Here is a 19,566-nt window from a genome sequence, read left to right on the forward strand (position 1 = left end):
AATTGCAACCTTAAATATTTGTCTTTTCTTAAAAATCATTTTTATGTAGCTGTATGGAATATCATCAAGGACCAACCACTGGTTTTCCACAATAAAGTTAGGTCATCTGGCTATGCATGTGCCCCACAGTGAGTAGACTCTTTGTTTTCAGTACAATTTTTACAACTATGACTTCAGAAATAAAGGTGTCTGAAAAATATTTTGATGGTGAGTTAATACATATTTTCAATTAAACTGACTTAGGACACGAAGTAACTTACAAGTTGCTTATGTCAGTAATGGAAACAGAAATGTTAACTGCATCAAAGATGTAGAACTTAAATTTGGACAAAACACGGTGGTTCTTGTCCTCAAGGATCATGCTGTAGAGATGGGGAGGCAAGCATAGTAAACCAGCCATCGCAATGTGATGGGTCAAATCCTAGAATCTGCAGTCCGAGTAGTGTAGCAGCCGCTGCAGTAGCAAACATTTATTGCCTGCTTACTATGTTCTAGTCCATGCTTTATTTTTTATTTTATTTTATTATTTTTTTTTATATTTTTCTTAAAGTTTTTTTTATCTTCATTTTATTGAGATATATTCACATACCACGCAGTCATACAAAACAAATCGTACTTTCGATTGTTTACAGTACCATTACATAGTTGTACATTCATCACCTAAATCAATCCCTGACACCTTCATTAGCACACACACAAAAATAACAAGAATAATAATTAGAGTGAAAAAGAGCAATTGAAGTAAAAAAGAACACTGGGTACCTTTGTCTGTTTGTTTCCTTCCCCTATTTTTCTACTCATCCATCCATAAACTAGACAAAGTGGAGTGTGGTCCTTATGGCTTTCCCAATCCCATTGTCACCCCTCATAAGCTACATTTTTATACAACTGTCTTCGAGATTCATGGGTTCTGGGTTGTAGTTTGATAGTTTCAGGTATCCACCACCAGCTACCCCAGTTCTTTGGAACCTAAAAAGGGTTGTCTAAAGTGTGCGTAAGAGTGCCCACCAGAGTGACCTCTCGGCTCCTTTTGGAATCTCTCTGCCACTGAAGCTTATTTCATTTCTTTTCATTTCCCCCTTTTGGTCAAGAAGATGTCCTCCATCCCACGATGCCAGGTCTAGATTCTTCCCTGGGAGTCATATTCCACGTTGCCAGGGAGATTCACTGCCCTGGGTGTCTGATCCCACGTAGGGGGGAAGGCAGTGATTTCACCTTTCAAGTTGGCTTAGCCAGAGAGAGAGGGCCACATCTGAGCAACAAAGAGGCATTAAGGAGGAGGCTCTTAGGCACAAATATAGGGAGGCCTAGCCTCTCCTTTGCAGCAACCGTCTTCCCAAGGGTAAAACTTATGGTAGAGGGCTCAACCCATCAAACCACCAGTCCCCTATGTCTGTGGTCATGTTAGCAACCATGGAGGTGGGTTAGGCGAATACCCCTGCATTCTCCACAGGCTCCTCAAGGGGGCACTACATCTTTTTTTTTCCTTGTTTTTCTTTTTTTTTTTTTTTTAACTTTCCCTTCTTTTTTAAATCAACTGTATGAAAAAAAAGTTAAAAAGAAAACAAACATACAATAAAAGAACATTTCAAAGAGACCATAACAAGGGAGTAAGAAAAAGACAACTAACCTAAGATAACTGCTTAACTTCCAATATGTTCCTACTTTACCCCAAGAAAGTTACATAATATAGCAACATTTCTGTGAACTTGTTCCTACTATATCCATCAGAAATTAACAGACCATAGTCATTCCTGGGCATCCCCAGAACGTTAAATAGCTTATCTGTTCTTCTTGGATTATTGTTCTCCCTTCCTTAATTGCTCTCTGTTGCTAGTTCCCCTACATTCTACATTATAAACCATTTGTTTTACATTTTTCAAAGTTCACATTACTGGTAGCATATAATATTTCTCTTTTTGTGCCTGGCTTATTTCACTCAGCATTATGTCTTCAAGGTTCATCCATGTTGTCATATGTTTCACGAGATCGTTCCTTCTTACTGCCGCGTAGTATTCCATCGTGTGTATATACCACATTTTATTTATCCACTCATCTGTTGAAGGACATTTGGGTTGCTTCCATCTCTTGGCAATTGTGAATAATGCTCCTATGAACATTGGCGTGCAGATATCCGTTCGTGTCACTGCTTTCTGACCTTCCGGGTATATACCGAGAAGTGCAATCGCTGGATCGAATGGTAGCTCTATATCTAGTTTTCTAAGGAACTGCCAGACTGACTTCCAGAGTGGCTGAACCATTATACAGTCCCACCAACAGTGAATAAGAGTTCCAATTTCTCCACATCCCCTCCAGCATTTGTAGTTTCCTGTTTGTTTAATGGCAGCCATTCTAACCGGTGTTAGATGGTATCTCATTGTGGTTTTAATTTGCATCTCTCTAATAGCTAGTGAAGCTGAACATTTTTTCATGTGTTCCTTGGCCATTTGTATTTCCTCTTCAGAGAACTGTCTTTTCATATCTTTTGCCCATTTTATAATTGGGCTGTCTGTACTATTGTCATTGAGTTGTAGGATTTCTTTGTATATGCAAGATATCAGTCTTTTGTCAGATACATGGTTTCCAAAAATTTTTTCCCATTGAGTTGGCTGCCTCTTTACCTTTTTGAGAAATTCCTTTGAGGTGTAGAAACTTCTAAGCTTGAGGAGTTCCCATTTATCTATTTTCTCTTTTGTTGCTTGTGCTTTGGGTGTAAAGTCTAGGAAGTGGCCGCCTAATACAAGGTCTTGAAGATGTTTTCCTACATTATCTTCTAGGAGTTTTATGGTACTTTCTTTTATACTGAGATCTTTGGTCCATTTTGAGTCAATTTTTGTGTAGGGGGTGAGGTAGGGGTCCTCTTTCATTCTTTTGGATATGGATATCCAACTCTCCCAGCCCCATTTGTTGAAAAGACCATTATGGCTCAGTTCGGTGACTTTGGGGGCCTTATCAAAGATCAGTCGGCCATAGATCTGAGGGTCTATCTCTGAATTCTCAATTCGATTCCATTGATCCATATGTCTATCTTTGTGCCAGTACCATGCTGTTTTGGCAACTGTGGCTTTATAATAAGCTTCAAAGTCAGGGAGTGTAAGTCCTCCCACTTCGTTTTTCTTTTTTAGAGTGTCTTTAGCAATTCGAGGCATCTTCCCTTTCCAAATAAATTTGATAACTAGCTTTTCCAAGTCTGCAAAGTAGGTTGTTGGAATTTTGATTGGGATTGCATTGAATCTGTAGATGAGTTTGGGTAGAATTGACATCTTAATGACATTTAGCCTTCCTATCCATGAACATGGAATATTTTTCCATCTTTTAAGGTCCCCTTCTATTTCTTTTAGTAGAGTTATGTAGTTTTCTTTGTATAGGTCTTTTACATCTTTGGTTAAGTTTATTCCTACGTACTTGATTTTTTTAGTTGCTATTGAACATGGTATCTTTTTCTTGAGTGTCTCTTCAGTTTGTTCATTTCTAGCATATAGAAACATTACTGACTTATGTGCATTAACCTTGTATCCCGCTACTTTGCTAAATTTGTTTATTAGCTCTAGTAGCTGTATCGTCGATTTCTCAGGGTTTTCTAGATATAAGATCATATCATCTGCAAACAATGACAGTTTTACTTCTTCTTTTCCAATTTGGATGCCTTTTATTTCTTTGTCTTGCCGGATTGCCCTGGCTAGCACTTCCAGCACAATGTTGAATAACAGTGGTGACAGCGGGCATCCTTGTCTTGTTCCTGATCTTAGAGGGAAGGCTTTCAGTCTCTCACCATTGAGTACTGTGGGTTTTTCATATATGCTCTTTATCATGTTGAGGAAGTTTCCTTCAATTCCTACCTTTTGAAGTGTTTTTATCAAAAAGGGATGTTGGATTTTGTCAAATGCTTTTTCAGCATCTATTGAGATGATCAATTGATTTTTCCCTTTTGACTTGTTAATGTGTTGTAATACATTGATTGATTTTCTTATGTTGAACCATCCTTGCATGCCTGGAATGAACCCCACTTGGTCATGGTGTATGATTTTTTTAATGTGTCTTTGGATTCGATTTGCAAGTATTTTGTTGAGGATTTTTGCATCTATATTCATTAGGGAGATTGGCTGGTAGTTTTCCTTTTTTGTAGCATCTTTGCCTGTTTTTGGTATTAGATTGATGTTAGCTTCATAAAATGAGTTAGGTAGTGTTCCATTTTCTTCAATGTTTTGAAAGAGTTTGAGTAAGATTGGTGTCAGTTCCTTCTGGAAAGTTTGGTAGAATTCCCCTGTGAAGCCATCTGGCCCTGGGCATTTATTTGTGGGAAGATTTTTGATGACTGATTGGATCTCTTTGCTTGTGATGGGTTGGTTGAGGTCTTCTATTTCTTCTCTGGTCAGTCTAGGTTGTTCATATGTTTCCAGGAAATTGTCCATTTCTTCTACATTATCCAGTTTGTTGCCATACAGTTGTTCATAATATCTTCTTATAATTTTTTTAATTTCTTCAGGATCTGCAATTATGTCACCTTTTTCATTCATTATTTTGGTTATATGGGTCTTCTCTCTTTTTGATTTTGTCAGTCTAGCTAGGGGCTTGTCAATCTTGTTGATCTTCTCAAAGAACCAACTTTTGGTGATATTTATCTTCTCTATTGTTTTTTTGTTCTCTATGTCATTTATTTCTGCTTTAATCCTTGTTATTTCTTTTCTTCTACTTGGTTTAGGATTGGTTTGCTGTTCATTTTCTAGCTTCTTCAGTTAATCCATTAGTTCTTTGATTTTGGCTTTTTCTTCCTTTTTAATATATGCAATTAGTGCTATAAATTTCCCCCTCAGCACTGCTTTTGCTGCATCCCGTAGGTTTTGGTATGTTGTGTTCTCATTTTCATTCGTCTCTATATATTTAGCAATTTCTCTTGCTATTTCTTCTTTAACCCACTGATTGTTTAGGAGTGTGTTGTTTAACCTCCAGGTATTTGTGAATTTTCTAAGTCTCTGATGGTTATTGACTTCTAATTGTATTCCATTGTGGTCAGAGAATGTGCTTTGAATAATTTCAATCTTTTTAAATTTATTGAGGCTTGTTTTATGTCCCAGCATATGATCTATTCTGGAGAAAGTTCCGTAAGCACTAGAAAAGTATGTGTATCCTGGTGATTTGGGATGTAATGTCCTGTATATGTCTGTTAAATCTAATTCATTTATCAGATTGTTTAGGTTTTCAATTTCCTTATTGGTCTTCTGTCTGGTTGATCTATGTATAGGAGAGAGTGATGTGTTGAAGTCTCCCACAATTATTGTGGAAACATCAATTGCTTCCTTTAGTTTTGCCAGTGTTTCTCTCATGTATTTTGTGGCACCTTGATTGGGTGCATAGACATTTACGATTGTTATTTCTTCTTGTTGAATTGCCCCTTTTATTAGTATGTAGTGGCCTTCTTTGTCTCTCAAAACATCCCTGCATTTGAAGTCTATTTTATCTGAGATTAATATTGCTACACCTGCTTTCTTTTGGCTGTAGCTGACATGAAATATTTTTTTCCATCCTTTCACTTTCAGTTTCTTTGTGTCCCTGTGTCTAAGATGAGTCTCTTGTATGCAACATATTGATGGTTCATTTTTTTTGATCCATTCTGCGAATCTATATCTTTTAATTGGGGAGTTTAATCCATTTACATTCAACGTTATAACCGTGAAGGCATTTCTTGAATCAGCCATCTTATCCTTTGGTTTATGTTTGTCATATTTTTCCCCTCTGTCTATTAATATCCTTTATTGTACCCATACCGAATCTCTTTAGTACTGAACCTTTCTCCAAGTCTCTCTGTCCTTTCTTTGTTTCTCTGTCTGTAGGGCTCCCTTTAGTATCTCCAGTAGGGCAGGTCTCTTGTTAGCAAATTCTCTCAGCATTTGTTTGTCTGTGAAAAATTTAAGCTCTCCCTGAAATTTGAAGGAGAGCTTTGCTGGATCAAGTATTCTTGGCTGGAAATTTTTCTCACTCAGAATTTTAAATATATCGTGCCACTGCCTTCTTGCCTCCATGGTGGCTGCTGAGTAGTCACTACTTAGTCTTATGCTGTTTCCTTTGTATGTGGTGAATTGCTTTTCTCTTGCTGCTTTCAGAACTTGCTCCTTCTCTTCTGTGTTTGACAGTGTGATCAGTATATGTCTCGGAGTGGGTTTATTTGGATTTATTCTATTTGGAGTTCGCTGAGCATTTATGATTTGTGTATTTATGTTGTTTAGAAGATTTGGGAAGTTTTCCCCAACAATTTCTTTGAATACTCTTCCTAGACCTTTACCCTTTTCTTCCCCTTCTGGGACACCAATGAGTCTTATATTCGGACGTTTCATATTATCTGTCATATCCCTGAGGTCCATTTCGATTTTTTCAATTTTTTTCCCCATTCTTTCTTTTATGCTTTCATTTTCCATTCTGTCATCTTGCAGGTCACTGATTCGTTGTTCAGCTTCCTCTAGTCTTGTACTATGAGTGTCCAGAATCTTTTTAATTTGGTCAACAGTTTCTTTAATTTCCATAAGATCATCCATTTTTTTATTTAGTCTTGCAATGTCTTCTTTATCCTCTTCTAGGGTCTTCTTGATTTCCTTTGTATCCCGTACTATGGTCTCATTGTTCATCTTTAGTTCTTTGAGTAGCTGCTCTAGGTGCTGTGTCTCTTCTGATCTTTTGATTTGGGTGCTTGGGCTTGGGTTATCCATATCGTCTGGTTTTTTCATATGCTTTATAATTTTCTGTTGTTTTTGGCCTCGTGGCATTTGCTGAACTTGATAGGGTTCTTTTAGGATTTGTAGACCAATTGAAGTCCTTATCTCTAATTTATCAGCTCTACAGCTTCGTGGAGTACACTTTCTCTAACTAACCAGCAGGTGGCTTCCATGAGCCACCTGTTCTCCACAAGCCAGTTCTCCCCTGCTTAGCCTTTTTGGTGAGTGGGGGAGTGAGTCTTATGGGTTCCAATTGGTGTACCAAGCTTGCGTGTGTAGTTGTTGTTGCCTGCCCTGTATATGGGGCGTGTTTCTGGGCAGTCAGGGAGGGGGGGTGGCCCTAACAATCAAATCTCCCTGGTGATCCTAGAGTTTTAAAGCTGGTGCAATAGTCTAATCCTTCAGTTCAGTCCTGCCACAGTTTGTCTCTGCCACTGACCCACAAGTCCTTGGTATTGGCGTATGGCTCCTGAGACTTGCAAGTGGGCCCCTCTTCCAGGCTGTGCACCCCGGGTCCTCTGTTGAGGGATGACTGTGCTATGTCACAGGTGAGTGCTGTCCCCCCAGGGCAGTTCTGGGCTGCTGGGCTGTGTAGGGAGGCTCCCAGTCTGCTGAAATGATGGCTGAGTGGGGCTTTGTTAATTCACACTGCTCCACCTTCCCAACTCTGGGACAATCAGCTGAGGTTGCAGGGAAGGCTAATGTGCACGCCCAGTTTTGTGGTGTGTGCCTGTTATTTGAAGCACTTCCATCACACTGGGTTGTCTGGGGCAGCTCTGGGCTATGGGGCTGGTGATGGGCAGGAGTGTTTCCTGTCCACCAGGATGATGGCTGTGAGCGGACACCCCCCTTTTCTTGGGAAGTTGTGGTGTTTAGTGAATTTTCTCAGCCACTGGATTATTGCCTTTTGTCTCAGAGCTCTCTTAGTTCTGCTCTTGACTTGACCTGCCCAAATTGCAAGTCTTTGAAGCTTTCTGTATTGGGCTTCTTAGAGTAATTGTTTTAGAAAAAGAAAAAAGGATTAAAAAAAAAAAAAAAAAGGACCCTCCTCAGAGATCTAATGGGTTATTGAAATGCTAAGAGACAAAGCAACCAGGGCCATTAAGGAAAGGTCCACAGGGCAGAGAGATCAGCTTTTCTTCGGGATTTGCATATGCGCCTCAGGGCCTGAGTTCTGCCCTTCCCCTTTCTATGTTCACCAGAACTCCAAAAATCCTCCGCTTTTATTTTGGAGTTTTTCGTGTTGTTTTTTTTCTATGCCTGTCTCCTCTCTGCTGGGCTGGCAGCTCTCAGATTCTCTGGTGTCTGGTCTCAGTCTATCTATGGTTGGAGTTTGGATCAGTAGAATGAGTTTCCGATAAGGGCTGCCACTGCAGTTCTCCCTTCTCCTTCCCGGAGCTGACAGCCCCTCCTCCCACGGGACTGAGCCTGGCAGGGAGGGGCGCGGGTCCCCTGGCCGCAAAAACTTACAGATTTCGCTGATCTCAGCAGTTCCACGTTTTCATGAGTGTTGTATGAAGTATGCCCAAAGTCAGATTGCTCTGTGGTGTCCAGTCCACACAGTTCCTGGCTTTCTACCTACTTTCCTGGAGGAGTAACTAAAACATACAGCTCACCAGTCCGCCATCTTGCCCCGCCTAGTCCGTGCTTTAAATCTCGACATGTGTTAACTCATGTAATCGTCAGATCAACCCTTTGAGTTCTTATTTGAGAATAAGGTCATGTCTAGTGAGGGGAAGAAAAAGTAGTGGAGTATAGGACTCGAAGAAAGTAATTATGCTTTAAAATAACTTGACTGATTGAGGCTTGTCTCCACTGCCTTTTGTTAGAACAAGCTTTGCTGTTGCATTGGGGCATTAACATTGAACTTGAGTTAGCAAGGCTGCTCGTTTGAGGGTAGAGGGTGGGGAGAGTTCCCCGCAGAAACTGGTTATGTTCAAAGGCAAGGAAATATGAAACAGAATGATGCTTTTGAAAGATTGCAAGTACAACAAACCGTTAATTGCCTAGTCCTTCATGAATCTGAAATTTCTCAAAAACAATTCCTGCATCAGTAAATTCTGCCGTCTGTTCGCTGATTAGAATGCTTTTCTCCCAGGTGTTCGTGGGGCTCCTTCCTCGCTTCACGGAAGCCTCGGTTCCAGTGTCCTCACCCCAGGAGGACTTGTGTCATCTTCCAGCCAAACTGCAGCCCTCCCACCCTTCCCCCACTACTCCCTCAGAGTCTAACCACTTTAGCTCCTTTATTTCTCTATATGGCACTTAATCACTCTCTGAAATTGTGTATTTACTTGTTTAATTCTTTATTGTCTGCCTCCCCCACTGGAATACAGTTTCCACAAAAGCAGATACTTTGGCTGCCTTACTTATCACAGTATCCTTAGAACTCAGAACACACACCCAGTAGACACACAAGCAGCATTCCTACAGTGAGCAAAACAGGCCCAGGCCATCTACACTATAGCAAGAGATTAAGACAGGTCTCTCAGTATTGTTACAGTAGCTGGGTGGCTTTGGGTAGGTGATTTAAAGTCTCTACGTCTTTGTTTCTTCATCTGGAAAATGGGGGTCTGTTTCTAGATAATTGTTGAATTATATTCAATATTTAATATGCTAATTATATTAAAAGTTGAATTCAGTGTGACTACCCCATTCATTTTATCTGTTTTTCAGTAGATTTGTAAAGCAATATCCATAAATGGGATTTAACTTCAATTATGATTAAATAAATTTGTTCTCCAAAGGAAAATAATGTCATAAGAATCAAATTTGGTATTCAATTTTAGAGACATTCTGACTTTGTGAGCAAAATTTTTCTGTTTATAAATCTTTCACACAAATTTCCCAGAATTTCATCAATAGATAATTTATAATGTGATCTTTGTAAAAACTATTGTCTTAGTTTTCCCTAGTAATCCACAATTTGTATGTGGATAGTGAAGTATTCTCCAGAAATTTTATACCTAGATAATGCTTTATTTTCTAGTATTGAAACAGCCAATATGGTTTTATAAACAGAAGAATAGCTATTGTACTTAAAATTACAGTAATATAATTTGAATTTATTATTAAATTTACTATCTTGGGACACTGAAAGTATTTATATATTTCAATACATGTATTCTTTTATGAGTGTCTTAAGAAACTTAGAACTCTTAATCTTTTGAGAGTGACATAAGAGTTTTCTTTCTAATAGTGTAACTATGTTTTCACTGAAGACTAGTATGAAGAACGATAGTAAAAGATCTTCAAAATGCAAGAACAATTACAAATGGTATGTAATTTAATTTTTGCATTAGAAATAAATTTGAAGTAATTTTGAGAGACCTTTTAAATTCTTCATTTCATTTTTTTTAAACAGGTGGCTTTATATGCATGTATGTATCTACAGTATTTATGTATTTAGATATCCTTTTAATCAGATTTAATTCTTTCATATTAATGATTTTTCAGACATGCTGCTATTTTTACCACCTTAATAACTTTGAAATATTTAATTCTTGTTAAAATTTAGTTGTAGAAAATATTATAGCTAATGATTATTCTTACTAAGCTGCTTAGGTAATAATTGAACAGAAAAATTTGAACAATTACAATGCTAAATATCCATTTTTGAATGGCCAGTAATTAATTCATCAATTTGGAAATGATTCCTTTATCAAGCAGTGACAGCAGTCCTGGAGTTGGGGTTCTAGTTCTGGCTCTGCAACTATTTTGTAACTGTGGACAAGTCCTGAAAATTTCCCCAGGCCTCATTTATTTATCCAGGGAGGAGTTAGACGGGACCTCTGAGGCTTCTTCCAGTCCTAGGTTTTAAGACTTACAATCTCAACAGAGGTTATGGGATACAGTATTTAAAATACTATTCATATTAATATACATCACGTCTGTACATGAAAAATCATTAGGCCTACAAAAATGCTTATTGGATCATTGGTTTTACCCATATGTATTCATATTTTGCTTAAATCTTTTTGCTGTTCCTGCCACTTTCTGCTGCTTTCCTTATTATTGTTAATATTATGGTTATTGATATTACACAAATGCTTATAGTAAAATGCATTCAAGCCTTATAACGTATTGTGTGCTAGTATGAAATTCAGCACAAGTTTAAATTTAACTCTTTTTTTTCATTTTTTTTTTTTATTGTGGAATATAACATATATAAAAGTGATAATTTTCAGAGTGCGATTTAATAAGTAGTTGCAGAGCAAATTTCAAAGAATGTTATGGGTTATAGTTCCTTATTGTGAAATACAACATATATTCAGAAAGGTGATAACTTTCAATGTACAATTTAACAAGTAGCTATAGAGCAAGTTTCAAAGATTGTTATGGGTTACAGTTCCACAATTTCAGTTATTGCCTTATTGTAAAATGTAACATATATGCATGAAGGTGATAACTTTCAAAGTATGATTTAACAAGTAGTTATATAGAAAATTTCAAAGAATGTTATGGGTTACAGTTCCACTGTTTCAGTTCTTTCTTTCTAGCTATTCTTTCCTTCTTTCCATTTCAGTTCTTTCCTTCTAGCTATTCTAATACCTTTTTTGGTGATCTGTTCTTCTATGACGAGCCCCCAACTCTCCAAATTGAGAAGGCAGCCTTTTATATATTTTGGCTCTAGTGGGCATGCCACTGACAGATTGCCAGGTGAGGAATCTAAAATGCTGTCCATGATATAGGCAAGTGTGTCCTCAGAGAAGGATTTATCTAAATACCTACAAAATTTGACACTGAAAGGATGACTTTTGTCTTACTGGGAAACAGGTTTGTAAGGCCGATCTATCAAGGTGTTACTGAATACACATGTTATAAATAAATGCATATAATTTATCATTCAGTAAATTCCAGTTATTATTACAATGTATTTTCATATACTAGTAGCAATTTTGTCATTGCACATCTGTTGTTCTTTTCTACATCATATCTAATCCTTATCCTAGCCCGAAAGGATAGGTATTTTTATGTTCAATTTATAGATATGAAAACTGATACTTAGGTAAGCTAAAGGATTTGCCAAGATTTCTTTGGTTCTCCAGCCTGTGGTCTTGCCACTGCTTTGAGGTGTTGGTTGCGGAAGTTTAAAAATTGGGAGATTTTGCCTAAAAGTTTGGATTCCGAACTTCTTTTGGGAAATTTTGAGATTTTGCAACATTAATAAAAATCAGCTGTTGCTGGGTAGGCTGTGCCTTTTAGAGGGGGTGTGTGCTTTCTTCCTGACAGTTCCTGATTGGCCTGCATTATTCATTTCTATTACTGTCCCAAATTTAGGATTAGTGCTTTTTTCCCAGCTCTCCTTGGGCAAAAACAGAATGTGATTATTTTCATAGTAAATATAATTAATGTGTAGTTTTAGTAATTAGTATTATGATAGCCACTCTTAAAGAGGAATGAAGCTGGCAAATAAAATATATTTTCTCTTTCCTGAGAACCCTCCCCCCCAAATCATCACAGTTTTCACATCAGTTTATGTTAAACATGATAAATCTTTGACATTTGCTATTTTAAATGCATGTATTTTTTGGCAGTATGGAATGTAAACCTATTTTAAAGGGTTATTTGATTAATAGAAGCATTTCATTAAATATATATATATTGAATATATGTACTCTTTATATATGTATACACAAGTTTAATGAAATAAAATAATACATGTAAATAAGGGAAAATCCACTTTATTTCTAGCATAATCTCATTTTGAATTCTCTCTTAATTTTTTTGTTATTTCTGATATTCCTTAAAGTAAAGAATATCCTTTGGAGAATTCTCTGCCAGTCAAACTCAGCAAGCAGATTGCTGTAGCCCACAAACCAACTGCTGTGTGCTGTCTTCAGTATTCAGGTGTGTGAAGGATAGTGGGAGTCATGTTTCATTTCATTTATAAGTTTTAAAAAATCTGTCCACTCTTCTAATGCAAATATGTATTTTAAAATCTTAATTACTTGGAGTTATATGACATTAGGTCTAGATTAAAATAAAATTTCATTTTTCATTTGACTGTAATTAGAATTACTATAGAACATTTTACTTTTATAGTTGTCATGTTCATAGCAGCACACAAACACTAGCATAAAAGTTTGTTAAGTGTAAGTTAATCTTTGTTTGCTGTTACATGTTTTTATAATGAACCTGATAGGAAGGCTTAACATAGAAAGGTTATTTGTAGATGAAAAAAGCTAACAAAATAGTCACCAAATTTCCTCTGCAAACATGGTTGTCTGGTCCATCGATAGGTTGAAGAAAACTGAATCTGCCGTCTGATGGCTGCCATCGGTTCTGGCACATTGGCAGTAGCTCTTCCTTGGCCGGGCATCCCAGCTGGAACAGTTCCCTGTAGAGCTAACTTTATGTCTGCTTCTATGGCAGCCACTCCACTCTCAAGGGTGTTCTAATGCCTTTACCAGACACCTTTTTTGGGGGCCTCAACACTGTTTCTAAATTATGTTTGAAAGAAGTTAGGAGGCAGTTTGTAATAGTGCCTCAGTTCTCATCTAGGTGGTTCAATTATTTCAACATTTTTTTTCAGAAGTAAAAATTGTTTCTCCTTCTTAGATCTACTTGCAAGTGAGAATGTGCCTTTACTTTAAATCCAGGGCTAGATATAATGTGTCTCTAGTTCAGTACTCTGTCCCTATCTTCAGCTTTGTATTTGTCGAGCCATTTGTTATTTCCAAAAGATTTTAAGTGGATTGCTTTAAAGAATTTACTTTCCCTACAATTCTAGCTAAAGAATATTTTACTTTTGGGATATTAGATCTGAGTATTATCAGTAAAGTAAATATCTTTTTTTCATATTTGATATGCTTGCTTTTATAGAGTAGGATACTTGGGCTTGATGCTATAGATCCTCAAGGTTAAATATTATGATTTAAGTCTGTAATGTATTTCTACCCTATTTTAGAGAGATATTTGAAAAGTAACTGCTTAGCTGAATGTGCCCCTTAAAATGTCTGTGATGTGAGGCAGAATATCATAAGGGTTTAAGAGTGGGAATCCTGGACTTTGGGCTGGTTTGGATTCAAGCTCTGGATCAGACTATTTATTTGTCATGTATCCTTGGGCGAGCTGACTAACCTCTTTCCTTTTTACATTCCTCTTCTGTAAGCTAAGATTAAGAAGATACTTCATAAGTTTGTATGGAAGACATGAGATAATATCTTTTAGAAGGACCCACTGTGTGGCACATAATAAATCCTCAGCGTATGATGGCTAGTATTTGAAAGTGTTATTATGCATGATTACCTCTTTGTTTCAGATTATCTCAACCTGAGGAAACAAACATCAAGTTAACGAAAAATTCTACATTTTGCTTGTTGACCTGAGTTATGATTGTATTGGAGATATTTTTTTAATTCAATTTTATTGGGATATATTCACATACCATGTAATCATCCAAAGTGTACAGTCAGTTGTTCACAGTACCATCATATAGTTACGCATTCATCACCACAATCTATTTTTTGAACACTTTCCTTGTACCAGAAAGAATCAGAATAAGAATAAAAAATAAAAACAAAAAAGAACACCCAAATCACCCCCCCACTCTTATTTTTCATTTAGTTTTTATCCCCATTCCTCCACTCATCCATACACTGGATAAAGGGAGTGTGATCCACAAGGTTTTCACAATCACACTGTCACCCCTTGTAAGCTACATTGTTTTTTTTTTTTTTTTAATCATCATTTTATTGAGATATATTCACATACCAAGCAGTCATACAAAACAAATTGTACTTTCGATTGTTTACAGTACCATTACATAGTTGTACATTCATCACCTAAATCAATCCCTGACACCTTCATTAGCACACACACAAAAATAACAAGAATAATAATTAGAGTGAAAAAGAGCAATTGAAGTAAAAAAGAACACTGAGTACCTTTGTCTGTTTGTTTCCTTCCCCTACTTTTCTACACATCCATCCATAAACTAGACAAAGGGGAGTGTGGTCCTTATGGCTTTCCCAATCCCATTGTCACCCCTCATAAGCTACATTTTTATACAACTGTCTTCGAGATTCATGGGTTCTGGGTTGTAGTTTAATAGTTTCAGGTATCCACCACCAGCTACCCCAATTCTTTAGAACCTAAAAAAGGTTGTCTAAAGTGTGCGTAAGAGTGCCCACCAGAGTGATCTCTCGGCTCGTTTTGGAATCTCTCTGCCACTGAAGCTTATTTCATTTCCTTTCACATCCCCCTTTTGGTCAAGAAGATGTTCTCCATCCCACGATGCCGGGTCTACATTCCTCCCCGGGAGTCATATTCCACGTTGCCAGGGAGATTCACTTCCCTGGGTGTCTGATCCCACGTAGGGAGGAGGGCAGTGATTTCACCTTTCAAGTTGGCTTAGCCAGAGAGAGAGGGCCACATCTGAGCGACAAAGAGGCATTCAGGAGGAGACTCTTAGGCACAAATACAGGGAGGCCTAGCCTCTCCTTTGCAGCAACCATCTTCCCAAGGGTAAAACTTATGGTAGAGGGCTCAACCCATCAAACCACCAGTCCCCTATGTCTGTGGTCATGTTAGCAACCATGGAGGTGGGGTAGGCGAATACCCCTGCATTCTCCACAGGCTCCTCAAGGGGGCACTACATCTTTTTTTTTTTTTTCCTTGTTTGTCTTTTTTCTTTCTTTTTTTTTTTTTTTTTTAACTTTCCCTTCTTTTTTAAATCAACTGTATGAAAAAAAAAGTTAAAAAGAAAACAAACATACAATAAAAGAACATTTCAAAGAGACCATAACAAGGGAGTAAGAAAAAGACAACTAACCTAAGATAACTGCTTAACTTCCAACATGTTCCTACTTTACCCCAAGAAAGTTACATAATATAGCAACATTTCAGTGAACTTGTTCCTACTACATCCATCAGAAATTAACAGACCATAGTCATTTCTGGGCATCCCCAGAACGTTAAATAGCTTATCTGTTCTTCTTGGATTATTGTTCCCCCTTCCTTAATTGCTCTCTACTGCTAGTTCCCCTACATTCTACATTATAACCCATTTGTTTTACATTTTTCAAAGTTCACATTAGTGGTAGCATATAATATTTCTCTTTTTGTGCCTGGCTTATTTCGCTCAGCATTATGTCTTCAAGGTTCATCCATGTTGTCATATGTTTCACCAGATCGTTCCTTCTTACTGCCGCGTAGTATTCCATCGTGTGTATATACCACATTTTATTTATCCACTCATCTGTTGAAGGACATTTGGGTTGTTTCCATCTCTTGGCAATTGTGAATAATGCTGCTATGAACATTGGCGTGCAGATATCTGTTCGTGTCACTGCTTTCCGATCTTCCGGGTATATACCGAGAAGTGCAATCGCTGGATCGAATGGTAACTCTATACCTAGTTTTCTAAGGAACTGCCAGACTGACTTCCAGAGTGGCTGAACCATTATACAGTCCCACCAACAATGAATAAGAGTTCCAATTTCTCCACATCCCCTCCAGCATTTGTAGTTTCCTGTTTGTTTAATGGCAGCCATTCTAACCGGTGTTAGATGGTATCTCATTGTGGTCTTAATTTGCATCTCTCTAATAGCTAGTGAAGCTGAACATTTTTTCATGTGTTTCTTGGCCATTTGTATTTCCTCTTCAGAGAACTGTCTTTTCATATCTTTTGCCCATTTTATAATTGGGCTGTCTGTACTATTGTCATTGAGTTGTAGGATTTCTTTGTATATGCAAGATATCAGTCTTTTGTCAGATACATGGTTTCCAAAAATTTTTTCCCATTGAGTTGGCTGCCTCTTTACCTTTTTGAGAAATTCCTTTGAGGTGCAGAAACTTCTAAGCTTGAGGAGTTCCCATTTATCTATTTTCTCTTTTGTTGCTTGTGCTTTGGGTGTAAAGTCTAGGAAGTGGCCTCCTAATACAAGGTCTTGAAGATGTTTTCCTACATTATCTTCTAGGAGTTTTATGGTACTTTCTTTTATATTGAGGTCTTTGGTCCATTTTGAGTTAATTTTTGTGTAGGGGGTGAGGTAGGGGTCCTCTTTCATTCTTTTGGATATGGATATCCAACTCTCCCAGCCCCATTTGTTGAAAAGACCATTATGGCTCAGTTCGGTGACTTTGGGGGCCTTATCAAAGATCAGTCGGCCATAGATCTGAGGGTCTATCTCTGAATTCTCAATTCGATTCCATTGATCTATATGTCTATCTTTGTGCCAGTACCATGCTGTTTTGGCAACTGTGGCTTTATAATAAGCTTCAAAGTCAGGGAGTGTAAGTCCTCCCACTTCGTTTTTCTTTTTTAGAGTGTCTTTAGCAATTCGAGGCATCTTCCCTTTCCAAATAAATTTGATAACTAGCTTTTCCAAGTCTGCAAAGTAGGTTGTTGGAATTTTGATTGGGATTGCATTGAATCTGTAGATGAGTTTGGGTAGAATTGACATCTTAATGACATTTAGCCTTCCTATCCATGAACATGGAATATTTTTCCATCTTTTAAGGTCCCCTTCTATTTCTTTTAGTAGAGTTATGTAGTTTTCTTTGTATAGGTCTTTTACATCTTTGGTTAAGTTTATTCCTACGTACTTGATTTTTTTAGTTGCTATTGAACATGGTATCTTTTTCTTGAGTGTCTCTTCAGTTTGTTCATTTCTAGCATATAGAAACATGACTGACTTATGTGCATTAATCTTGTATCCCGCTACTTTGCTAAATTTGTTTATTAGCTCTAGTAGCTGTATCGTCGATTTCTCAGGGCTTTCTAGATATAAGATCATATCATCTGCAAACAATGACAGTTTTACTTCTTCTTCTCCAATTTGGATGCCTTTTATTTCTTTGTCTTGCCGGATTGCCCTGGCTAGCACTTCCAGCACAATGTTGAATAACAGTGGTGACAGCGGGCATCCTTGTCTTGTTCCTGATCTTAGAGGGAAGGCTTTCAGTCTCTCACCATTGAGTACTATGCTGGCTGTGGGTTTTTCATATATGCTCTTTATCATGTTGAGGAAGTTTCCTTCAATTCCTACCTTTTGAAGTGTTTTTATCAAAAAGGGATGTTGGATTTTGTCAAATGCTTTTTCAGCATCTATTGAGATGATCAATTGATTTTTCCCTTTCGAGTTTTTAATGTGTTGTAATACATTGATTGTTTTTCTTATGTTGAACCATCCTTGCATGCCTGGAATGAACCCCACTTGGTCATGGTGTATGATTTTTTTAATGTGTCTTTGGATTCGATTTGCAAGTATTTTGTTGAGGATTTTTGCATCTATATTCATTAGGGAGATTGGCCGGTAGTTTTCCTTTTTTGTAGCATCTTTGCCTGGTTTTGGTATTAGATTGATGTTAGCTTCATAAAATGAGTTAGGTAGTATTCCATTTTTTTCAATGTTTTGAAAGAGTTTGAGTAAGATTGGTGTCAGTTCTTTCTGGAAAGTTTGGTAGAATTCCCCTGTGAAACCATCTGGCCCTGGGCATTTATTTGTGGGAAGATTTTTGATGACTGATTGGATCTCTTTGCTTGTGATGGGTTGGTTGAGGTCTTCTGTTTCTTCTCTGGTCAGTCTAGGTTGTTCATATGTTTCCAGGAAATTGTCCATTTCTTCTACATTATCCAGTTTGTTGCCATACAGTTGTTCATAATATCCTCTTATAATTTTTTTAATTTCTTCAGGATCTGCAGTTATGTCACCTTTTTCATTCATTATTTTGTTTATATGGGTCTTCTCTCTTTTTGATTTTGTCAGTCTAGCTAGGGGCTTGTCAATCTTGTTGATCTTCTCAAAGAACCAACTTTTGGTGATATTTATCCTCTCTATTGTTTTTTTGTTCTCTATGTCATTTATTTCTGCTTTAATCCTTGTTATTTCTTTTCTTCTACTTGGTTTAGGATTGGTTTGCTGTTCATTTTCTAGCTTCTTCAGTTGATCCATTAGTTCTTTGATTTTGGCTCTTTCTTCCTTTTTAATATATGCGTTTAGTGCTATAAATTTCCCTCTTAGCACTGCTTTTGCTGCATCCCATAGGTTTTGGTATGTTGTGTTCTCATTTTCATTCGTCTCCATATATTTAGCAATTTCTGTTGCTATTTCTTCTTTAACCCACTAATTGTTTAGGAGTGTGTTGTTTAACCTCCAGGTATTTGTGAATTTTCTAAGTCTCTGATGGTTATTGACTTCTAATTGTATTCCATTGTGGTCAGAGAATGTGCTTTGAATAATTTCAATCTTTTTAAATTTATTGAGGCTTGTTTTATGTCCCAGCATATGATGTATTCTGGAGAAAGTTCCGTGAGCACTAGAAAAGTATGTGTATCCTGGTGATTTGGGATGTAATGTCCTGTATATGTCTGTTAAATCTAATTCATTTATCAGATTGTTTAGGTTTTCAATTTCCTTATTGGTCTTCTGTCTGGTTGATCTATCTATAGGAGAGAGTGATGTGTTGAAGTCTCCCACAATTATTGTGGAAACATCAATTGCTTCCTTTAGTTTTGCCAGTGTTTCTCTCATGTATTTTGTGGCACCTTGATTGGGTGCATAGACATTTACGATTGTTATTTCTTCTTGCTGAATTGCCCCTTTTATTAGTATGTAGTGGCCTTCTTTGTCTCTCAAAAGATCCCTGCATTTGAAGTCTATTTTATCTGAGATTAATATTGCTACACCTGCTTTCTTTTGGCTGTAGCTTACATGAAATATTTTTTTCCATCCTTTCACTTTCAGTTTCTTTGTGTCCCTGTGTCTAAGATGAGTCTCTTGTATGCAACATATTGATGGTTCATTTTTTTTGATCCATTCTGCGAATCTATATCTTTTAATTGGGGAGTTTAATCCATTTACATTCAACGTTAAAACCGTGAAGGCATTTCTTGAATCGGCCATCTTATCCTTTG

At 37.2% G+C, this 19,566-nt stretch overlaps 1 protein-coding gene across 8 annotated transcripts in view; it reads left to right on the forward strand.

Annotated features, from left to right (window-relative positions):
- The window catches only part of WDR27 (WD repeat domain 27), a 464,468-nt gene that overhangs the window by 54,893 nt on the left and 390,009 nt on the right, over nucleotides 1–19,566 (forward strand). For 7 of the 8 annotated variants that reach the window (XR_005214116.1, XR_005214117.1, XM_037817757.1 and 4 more), the window contains exons 14-16: nucleotides 50–128; nucleotides 9,904–9,981; nucleotides 12,457–12,554. Coding sequence is in view for 5 of the 8 variants with exons in the window: in XM_037817757.1 (XP_037673685.1) it covers nucleotides 50–128; nucleotides 9,904–9,981; nucleotides 12,457–12,554 (255 nt within the window). In the remaining 3 variants the exon portion in view is untranslated. The remainder of the gene's footprint in view (nucleotides 1–49; nucleotides 129–9,903; nucleotides 9,982–12,456; nucleotides 12,555–19,566) is intronic. The other variant, XR_005214118.1, reaches the window with a different exon arrangement.

The sequence above is a fragment of the Choloepus didactylus genome, chromosome 24, assembly GCF_015220235.1.
Source record: "Choloepus didactylus isolate mChoDid1 chromosome 24, mChoDid1.pri, whole genome shotgun sequence".
In the NCBI taxonomy this organism is placed as follows: Eukaryota; Metazoa; Chordata; class Mammalia; order Pilosa; family Megalonychidae; genus Choloepus; species Choloepus didactylus.